Source organism: Hemiscyllium ocellatum, chromosome 29 (genome assembly GCF_020745735.1).
Source record: "Hemiscyllium ocellatum isolate sHemOce1 chromosome 29, sHemOce1.pat.X.cur, whole genome shotgun sequence".
In the NCBI taxonomy this organism is placed as follows: domain Eukaryota; kingdom Metazoa; phylum Chordata; class Chondrichthyes; order Orectolobiformes; family Hemiscylliidae; genus Hemiscyllium; species Hemiscyllium ocellatum.
In genome coordinates this window covers 31,467,228-31,477,815 of record NC_083429.1, presented here as the reverse complement: position 1 = coordinate 31,477,815, position 10,588 = coordinate 31,467,228, and the positions used below count along the sequence as shown (strand labels likewise).

Sequence of the window (10,588 nt, the reverse complement as noted above, 5' to 3'; positions counted from 1 at the left end):
ATTTTATAACCACCAACTAATCGGGATAAACTTAACCATCTTGAAGTTCCTTAGCTCTGTCTACAGAATCAGTAAAAGTCTTTAGAACTCAAAAGGTCAACTGCACTTTTCTCAGTCTTTATGCAGCTAAGCTAAATTGTGGAACACAGCCAATTACTCAACAGAAAACAGGGATGAATGTGACATCTTCTAGACATTTGAAGGAGCTAACCTGGAAGGATATCATGCGCTGACTCTTGCCCCTATCCTTTACAAGGTTGTGGTCAATTAGCTTTAAAGGAGACTTTCTCTTTTTAACCCCTGTCATTGATTCAAAGAGTAATTGGAAATAGTTTGCAACAAAACGTAAAAAGCAAAATTAGAGCAAATTAAACACACTAACAACAAGAAGAGGTGACTGGTCTTTATTTTTAACCTCAAACTTTTATTCAATTGTGCAAAATTTGTAAGATTCCCTTGTCACAATCTTTTGAGACAATATGAAATTTGCAAATACAGAAGTTTTGAGAGCTTACAAATTAAGCACTTAGATTTGAGAGGTGCATGTAAAGCACGAGGAATTTTAGCAGAAGCAATTGAGACAGCGGAGAATACAAGTTTAAGGGAGGAATAGAGAGCAAGTTGAAGAGGAAGATGGCAAGTTAATGGGAAGGAAAATCCAAACCTGCTGAACAAGACTTTTCACTGTATTTGTAATAAATACACATGATAATAAATCAAATCAAATGGAGGACAGTTTTTAATTAGGAACATTTCAATTATATATTTTGTAAAAGTGACCAAGGTGCAGTAATTCTTCTTGTTCTCCCTCGTACATCACTTTCTCCCTAAAGCTTCTCCCCTGCTGTTCAACTTAATGGACTTGCTCTCAGGCTTTTGTCCGAAACATTGACTTTCCTGCTCCTCAGATGCTGCCTGACTTGCTGTGCTTTTCCAGCACCACTTTAATCTTGCCCTCATCTTATACTCATACTTATCCAGTCAGATTCTGTCACGTAATTCCCCATTTTTTCAATCTGGATTTGAATTTTTGTCTAATTATTCTCCTACAAGCATTTTGGGACTTTTCACCGACATCACGAAGGGTTTTCAACACAAGCTGCCATCACTGAATTCACACAAAGTTGAAAGCACCGATTTGACTAAGTGCTCCCTCTTTAGTTAGTCATCAAAACATTAACAATTCCCGTGGATAGAAAAACCTGTGGCACTAAGATCAGAGTTGCAGGATAGCTATCTGCACCTACTAGATATAAAGGATAGTTTTACCAACTCACTGCAAGGAAATACTTCTGTAACACAGAGGAGGGCATTGTTAATGATTTCCAGGAAAATAAAAAAATAATTTGACATTAATGACCCCAGATTAACCACAATCATACTGAATGGTGGAATGGGCTTGAGGGACTGAATTGCTGACCCTGTTCCTAGTTCTTATGCATGTTTGATATTTCATACCATTTTATAAAATATAAAGATCAGTAGATGGGGAACTCATCCAAATGTCAGGTTATTTAAATACGATAGGAGAAAGTGAGGACTGCAGATGCTGGAGATCAGAGCTGATAATGTGTTGCTGGAAAAGCGCAGCTGATCAGGCAGCATCCAAGGAGCAGGAGAATCGACGTTTCGAGCACGAGTCCTTCTTCAGGAAAGAGGAACGTGTGCCAAGCAAGCTAAGATAAAAAGGTAGGGAGGAGGGACTTGGGGGAGGGGCATTGGAAATGCGATAGGTGGAAGGAGGATAAGGTGAGGGTGATAAGGTGAGGGTGATAAGGTGAGGGTGATAAGGTGAGGGTGATAAGGTGAGGGTGATAAGGTGAGGGTGATAAGGTGAGGGTGATAAGGTGAGGGTGATAAGGTGAGGGTGATAAGGTGAGGGTGATAGGCCGGAGTGGGGGTGGGGAAGGAGAGATCAGGAAGATGATTGCAGGTTAGGAAGGTGGTGCTGAGTTCGAGGTTGGGACTAAGACAAGGTGGGGAAAGGGGAAATGAGGAAACTGGAGAAGTCTGAGTTCAATCCTTGTGGCTGGAGGTTTCCTAAGCGGAAGATGAGGCGTTCTTCTTCCAACCGTCGTGTTGCTATGGTCTGGCGATGGAGGAGTCCAAGGAACTGCATGTCCTTGGTGGAATGGGAGGGGGAGTTGAAGTGTTGAACCACAGGGTGGTTGGGTTGGTTGGTCTGGGTGTCCCATCTTCCGCACCACCCCCCACCTTTTTCTCCACTACATCGATAACTGTATTGGCGCTGCCTCGTGCTCCCACGAGGAGGTTGAACAGTTCATCCACTTTACTAACACCTTCCACCCTGACCTCAAATTTACCTGGACCTTCTCAGACCTCTCCATTTCTATATCGGGCAACTGAATCAACACAGACATTTACTATAAACCGCCTACTTGCGGAACGTTTCAGAGAACACCTCTGGGACACCCGAACCAACCAACCCAACCACCCCATGGTTCAACACTTCAACTCCCCCTCCCATTCCGCCAAGGACATGCAGGTCCTTGGACTCCTCCATCGCCAGACCATAGCAACACGACGGCTGGAGGAAGAGCGTTTCATCTTCCACCTAGGAACCCTCCAACCACAAGGGATGAACTCAGATTTCTCCAGTTTCCTCATTTCCCCTCCCCCCATCTTGTCTCAGTCCTAACCCTCGAACTCAGCACCACCTTCCTAACCTGCAATCTTCTTCCTGACCTCTCCGCCCCCACCCCCACTCTGGCCTATCACCCTCACCTTAACCTCCTTCCACCTATCGCATTTCCAACGCCTCTCCCCCAAGTCCCTCCTCCCTACCTTTTATCTTAGCCTGCTGGACACACTCTCCTCATTCCTGAAGAAGGGCTCATGCCCGAAACATCGATTCTCCTGCTCCTTGTATGCTGCCTGACCTGCTGCACTTTTCCAGCAACACATTTTCAGCACGTATTTACATATGATATCTAACAAGAATTTTTTAAAAACAAATGAAATGGATTTCAGTGAGATTATAAAAATGAATTTTGCACATTTCAGTCCCAAAATGGATTAATAACATGGATTACATAAAACACACCTATTTGCAATTCTTATGACCCCTAATTCAGCAAAGCTGCAAAACAATTACTTCAAACATATTAACCATTTTGCTAAAACAGTGGGAAAGGAGATTTCAAACACTGTGTCAAGCATTTCTACGCTTCTAATCAGCGTAATTTTAATACTTAAAACCTTTATACAATTCTGTAATAGATCAATCCAAGTGATACTCGCGTTATTCTGGTACTTTTCAATGAAGACTTTATTCCAAAACTTGAATGTGGTGCTGATCAGACATGGTACAAATGAATGCTCTCTTCCACCAAAAAGCTAATGAGAAGTAGTCAAGAAAAGTTCTCCGTTCTCATCTTCAGACATGTTGAGCTGGTCCCAAGTCAGGTTTGTTTAAAAGCTCAACTGTTCTTCCAGCTTTGCTCTCTTCAAAAATTACAATCTAATTTAAAAACGGAAAGATGTCAAATCATAATTACAAATGAAAAAGGTAAGGGGACTCTGGTACAAATTTACAGTACAATAGTAACACAGAAAAACATAAAACTGTTACTTTTTAACACAATGCTGCCATGGGATGCTGTGCCATCCAGAGCTGCCTTGATGATTTAACAGTGCCAGTGACAGAAGAAAGAAGGATCAGTTTAAATCCCAGAGGAATGTATATAAGCTGCACCTAGCCATTGACCACACACCACCCTCCCCCCAAAAAATACAAAACAAAGTCTGTAGCTCTTCCATGAGCTAATAACTAGTCTGCTCACAGTCATAAAATGCTGTGGATGGGCTAAATTGATGTACTGTGCAATCCCAGTAGGAAAAAGTACTATCTTTTGATGCTGATCTGAAAATTAACACTTCAGAGAATAGAATACCACACAAGTATCAGCCTAAATGATGAATTTTGATCATAGGTGAGGGCTTAAATCTTAAACCTAGGTATCTAGCTCAAAAGGTGACAGCAGTAATGGTGCAGTCAACTCCAAACTTTCCTATTGTCAGAGCTCATCGTTTAAAGTTCACATTGGGTTTGTTCAAGATTAACACTGATTATTATTTATCACCTGCTGTCACTAATCACTGCATTTTTCCATTCACAAATAAGTTGACTTGTTTTTGGCATCAAAAATAATCTGTAGGGAAAGGTATGAAACGATGTTAGAAAATGAAGTAAGGGAGATAGAATGCTGAGAGGAGAGTTTCATTCAAAACACTAGCGTGTAACCGAATTTTGGATTTGTATTTTTAAAATTCTTACATTGAAATTTTGCTTCATTGCTGAGAGATTAAAGTTCAGGGTTCTTTGGAACAGCTCCCCCATCATTTCTGCTCTAATATGGAATAAGGCAATATGGAAGCCCAGTTAACTGTATTGTCAGAACTACTGCACAAAGGGTGAATTTGATCCAAAAAAATTTTACTTGTGACCGTTGTAACTGATACCAATAGAGAGGAATGAAAATGTAATGGATTCCAATGGCTGGATATTCTGGCTTCTTACCTCATTACTGCCATGCTGTAGCCAAGGGGCTGGTAAGTATAATGTCTGTTGTGGCCCTATTTCCCAGTAACGGCCTAAATTCATTCCATTCACAAAAACCACTCCTTTTGTCCAGCCCTGAAAGTTACAAGAAGAAAATAAAATAACTTGATTGAAAAGAAAATCAGTTCTGAACAAGGGATGCTGGTCCTGAAACATTAACTCTGCTTCCTCTCCACACACACACTGCCAGACCTCCTGATTTTTTTCCCAGTGATTTTTGGTTTCCAGCATCCGCAGTCCTTTGGTTTTTTTTTTGAGTGGCACTCGATTGTAAATGTTTCACAAGAATACGCAATAGGCAAAAGGAGTACAGAGAGTTGACGAGCTGGCTGGAAATACAATTGCTGAGCCTAAATATCATTGAAGTGAGTACTGGAATGGTTAGAACCCCCCCAAAAAAATTCACTTCACCCTCCAAGTCCTTGCATTTTTTCTCCATTCACATGAAGTTCCCAATTCCCATTGGGAAGCCACAATTAGTCTGCTCCACCTGCCAGCCAGCAACTCCAGTTTGGAATGGCTTGGAGTAAAACAGGTTTTACCTCACTGTGCCTTTCGTTATTTGGCCAATCACCTTAAATCAGCATTTTCTGGTTCCCAAACCATTTGTCAATGGGAAAATTTCTCTCCATCTCTCATCCAGACATGATTATGAATAGCTATCTCAAAACTTCTCTCAACTTCCCCTTTTCTAAGGAGAACCTTGTCTGAGAATAGCAACTCAAGTCTCTCGTCTCCAGAACCACTTGCTGAAAAGCATTGGAGAGGTTGCAGAAAAGATTTACATCTTTCTTAAAGTGTGGTGTCAAGATTAGACACTATATTCCAGTTGAGGATGAATCACGGTTTCACTTGGGTTTATCATGACTTTCTTATTTCCTACGCTATTCCTCAATTTATACAGTAGAATTATAACTATTCTCCATCCATATTGCCCTCCTTCATTCTATCTACAAAAATGTCTCAAATTGAATTTCTCCACATTAAACAACATTTACCACATCTCTGTCTAACCCACTAACCTATATATCTAGTCTTGTTCACTTCCTTCTGTAGTTTACCACTATCCTCCTTCCAGTCCACAACACTTGCAATTTTTGTGCCATGTGAACATGCTATAACTCTATCTTTCTTTGAAGTGTTTTTTCAATGCACCTTTGTTTACTTGAATATTACTTGAAGCTTAAGAGGTGTTAAGAGAATTAAACTTTCCAAGTCATTATGAGTGGCTGTGCTTGAGGGATAATTTTATGAACATTTCAAAGATTTGCTCATGTTATTGCAGGGTTCATTGGTTCTGTACCTAGTGGAACCTGGAAGAACTCTTCAAATATTAGAACACTGTACATTTGATTTTTGAAAATTGTTCAGTCACCCACACATGTTCTGAAGAACATAGAAAATCAACTTCTGCTGTAGAGAACAGGTTGCAAGGTGTGAACATTTCCACAATGCTGTTCGGTTCATTTCAATGGCCATTTACATTTTCAGATCAAAGCCCTATCATTAATCACTGAATTAACACAAATAAATCACATATCATTTCAGCATAAAATGCAAGTCTGATATCACTTAATACTTTTACTGTCAAAAGGTTCCCAACTCCAGATTAGTCATTTCCACTAATTTACAACTCATTGGGGAACCGTCCAGCACATCTTATGCAAACCCCAGTCCAATACCATCAAAATTGCAGAGAGGTTTTAAATGCAGACAAGGTTTACTGAATGCAGGCTTATTCTTCATATTCTTACACTGGAGTTATAAAATATCTGAAGGTAGAAATTGGAGCAGCTATCACAGAAACAGATCATGTCTCTTATCTTTAAAACTGACAAAAGTTAAAATGTTTTTTCTTAAATATTCTTCTCACAGCAAGGTTTCCCACTGATTTTAGTAGCATCAGCAAATGCAGCTACACGGTCTCTTTATCCAGTTAATTAATGTGGATTGTAAATAGTTAAGGCAGTAGTAATGATCCCTGGGGAATCTCACTATAGTGAGCCAAACTGAAATAAACTCATTTATCATAGGCACACTGTTTACTGTCAGTCAATGCTCTAACATTTTAATTCTTACCTTGTGTCATAAACTGTAATGTGACATTTTAGTGACCACCTTTGGAAATCACTATATGGACTGGTTTTCCTTTACAGATTTGGTGGTTACAATTTGTCAACTACTTTGTTTTCCTGTTGGTGTTGCTCGATTGCAATATGATTTTTTAAAATGTCCTATTATCCTTGATAATGAATTCTGGCATTTTTCCAATCATAAATATCCAACTAAGTGGCCCATAATTTCCTGCTTCTAGACCCCTTCCTTTCTTGAATCGAGGTATCATGTTTGTGCTTTTCCAACCACTGGTCGCTTTTAAGAAGGGGAATTTTGAATGGTTATACCCATATCAACCACTTATTTTAAGACCCAGGATGCAGGGAATTAGCTCCAGGACACTTGTTAGTGTTCCATAGGAACATTATTAAGCAACACCTGGCACTTGTAGAAATATCAAAACAGATAAAGAGAAGATAGAAGATTGCTCAAAGCATTATTTTTAAAGGAGCATAACAGAAGGCAGAGGGGAATTAATACTGACTGGCAACTGTTTGGATTCTACTCAAGCACAATACATATCTCAGTCCAACTATGTACTGCTCAGAACAGGGCTAGAAGCTATCAAAGTGAATCGTTCCCAAATCAGCAAGGAACCACCAGTTCTCACGACAAACAGAAAGAAAAAAATAATGTTAAAAGGTAGGTGGTTTTCAAATTTAAAAACTCTAGGGACTTTGGAATTACTAGCCACCTTAAACGAACCTCTGCTCTATGAGCAATCTATTTTGAAGATACATGCAAGAATTGGCAAATAAGACATAAATTTCAAGAGATTTTGAACTTCAATGTGGAAAAAAGGAGTAATTCTGCCTATCAAATTGAAAGTCTTAGATGAATAGCCCTGCTTATTATGTGCTTTGTATGTCAGTCATGACTTGCGTACTACCTTCGTGCCAAGAAGCTTTAACCACTTTCATTTGACCTGCTTTCAGAAACTTCAGAAGATCAAATGGCAGGACCAAACTGCAAGCCACATGTGCTCATTTGAACGGATACGTCAAACCACCAAACCATTGCGAAACAGTCACAATTAAGTTGGGCTAATTTTGCAGTCAGAATGCTTAACACTCATGTATCAAAGTGAATCTTCTATGGATAGCTCCCCTGGGGTGTGCTCTCATGGCAGTCAAAAGAAGCACTCACCAAAAGGACATCAGGAAGTCTTTAGTTAGGAGGTTTGATGTGGGCTATAAGTCCTGTGAGAAGCCTGTCCAGGTTCACTGGGCAAGGTGATCCAATATGTAGATGGTGGTAGTGCAGTTGATGTAGGTTATATGGATTTCAGCAAAGCTTTTGACATGGTCCCAAATGAGAGACTGATAAAGAAGGTAAAAGCACATGGGGTCTGGGGTAACTTGGCAAGACTGACAAAAAATTGATTTAGTGGTAGGAGACCGAGGTGGTAGTACAAAGATGTTTGAGAGATTGGAAGCCAGTACGCACGGATTCCTCAGGGATCAGTGCTCATTCCCTCATTGTTTGTGCTATATATAACTGATTTGATGAGAACAGTATGAGGGAAGGTGGTAAGTGAATGATAAGTTTGCTGATGACAAAGATTAGCCAGATGGTCAATACTGAGGAAAGTTTCAAGTTCCAGGAAGATATAGATGGGTTGGTTTAATGGACAGATAAGTGGTAGATGGAATTTAACCCTGATAAGTGAGGGGTGATGGACGCACTTTGGATAAAGCAACAAGATAAGGGAATAATCAATGAACGATAGTACACTAGGATGCTCAGAAGAACAGAGATCTTGGGTTGTTTGTCCACACATCCCTGAAGGCAGCAGGAGAGATTAAAAGGGTGCTTAAGGCAGCATACAGGAAACGTGCCTTTATCCATAATGGCACAGATTATAGAGTAGTGAGTTATATTGGAACTATACAAAACCTTTGTTTGACTGCAGCTGGAGTAGTGTGTGCAGTTGTGGCTGCAAGACTGTAGGAAGGATTGTAGAGGAGATTCATCAGGATGTTATCTGGGTGGAGCATTTTTACGAGAAAGAAAAGCTGGATAGGTTCAGGTTACTTTCTTTTGAACAGAGAAAGCTGAGGGTCATTTGATTGAGCTATATACCATTACGAGGGTCATGGGCAGGGTGGATAGCAATCAGCTGTTCCCCTTAATTCAAGGGCCACTAATATACTCAACCTCATTCAGGTCAAACAAATTTATTTGATTGACACTTCACCTAACAACTTCAATTTTCATTCTCTCCACCACTGATGCACAATGTCAGCAGTTTGTATCATTTACAAGATGCATTGCAACAACTCACCATGGCCCCTGAAGCAGCAGCTTCCCAACCCAGGGCTTCTACCATTTAGAGTGACAAAGACAGAAGATGCAAGTGAACGTTGCCATCTGCAAGCTCTTCTCCAAACCGTAGACCATGCCAACTTCCTTTACTATTGCGAGGTCAAAATCTTTGAATTCCCTAACTGCATTGTTCCTACACTCAAAGAGCTGCTGTGGTTGAAGGAAACTCATCATCTTCCTTTTGGCAATGAATGCTGGCCTAGCCAGTGATGCCCATATCTCGTGATGAACAAATAAACAAAAAATGCATTAAAAACATTTAACAATTAATTTGATTGAGTACTTCACTGAAGTACTAGCTCTTTTGGATTACCAGTTCCTCGTACATCATGGAATCATTTAACAATGAACAGAGGCAGATTATACCCGTTCCTAGAAAGTTGTCTAACGGCAGGAAAAGGAGGAACTCCAAGAGTAACCTGATCTGCAATTAACTTGAATTTATTTTTAGAATTAGAGTAGGTTCTGCCAGGTGTGTGGACTTCCCATCTGGGTTTCCTGTGTCTGTTCTGCCCGGGCTCATTCAGCACTACCAAGGTCAAGAAACACAAATTAACCCTACATTTTCTTAAAACTCAATCTAATGTTTGTTGTTTAAAAAAAGAACTAAACAATGAATGGCAACATAAACATGGCCCAAAGTGAAATTACAATCTGTTATTCAGGGATTTGAATTTAATCTCACGAAATGGATAGGACTGATCTAAATTGATGCCAGGCCTCAGTCTGTCTCTGTTCTCCCTCAATACTGTCTGTCATGTCTCAGTTCTTGGTGCAAACTGCAAGGAGAATGAATAGAGTCTGAATCAATACATTCTCTGGTCTCAACTGTGTTCAAGAAATTGCAGTAATTAAGAGTAAAGGGGAAATAAAGAGCAGATTTGACAACATTTTGAAAATTCAAAGAGAACTGTCAGCACCACACCAGGAATAACAATTAATAAACACAGTGATCTGTTCAGTTAGAACACAGACACATTCTAAAACTTAAACTGCCACAGAATGAATCTTCAGTTATGTCAGATTTTCAATCACAGCTGAAATGTTTCAAAATTCTAAAAAAAAATTCCTTTAAAAAAATTGTTTACAAACAGAAGCATCATATTTTCTTCCCATGTTGGGTTGAATTTGACCTTTCGTAGTTCTATAATCTGTTATTTCATTTTCTCTTCCAACTGCTTTATTGAAGAAGTTGTGCATTAAGGATGCAAGTTACACATTTTGTTTTACACAAGTTATACATACCAATAATCAGCAAACCTAATGTCATTTATGAAATATCCTGCAAGGACAGTAACAAACACTATATTGGACAGACAGGCAGAAAAGTAGCTACCAAGATACACAGACACCAACTAGCCACCAAAAGACATGACCGACTATCAATAGTATCCTTACAAATATACAAAGGTGGACACCACTTTGACTGGGACAACATACCCACCATATGACAGGCTAAACAGAGACATGAACAGGAATTCCAAGAGGCCTGGCATTCAAACAGGAACTCCATCAATAAACACATCGACTTGGACCCCATTTACCAACTTCTGAGAAAAAGAACAG

At 39.8% G+C, this 10,588-nt stretch overlaps 1 protein-coding gene across 2 annotated transcripts in view; it reads right to left on the bottom strand.

The window, feature by feature from the left end:
* Window positions 1-2,837: 2,837 nt before the first annotated feature.
* Window positions 2,838-10,588, bottom strand: part of LOC132829482 (beta-galactosidase-1-like protein 2) — an 89,211-nt gene continuing 81,460 nt past the window's right edge. For both annotated transcript variants that reach the window (XM_060846688.1, XM_060846689.1), the window contains exons 18-19: window positions 4,541-4,657; window positions 2,838-3,481 (exon numbers count right to left, since the gene is read on the bottom strand). In XM_060846688.1, the coding sequence (XP_060702671.1) occupies window positions 3,398-3,481; window positions 4,541-4,657 (201 nt within the window). In that variant the 3' untranslated portion in view covers window positions 2,838-3,397. The remainder of the gene's footprint in view (window positions 3,482-4,540; window positions 4,658-10,588) is intronic.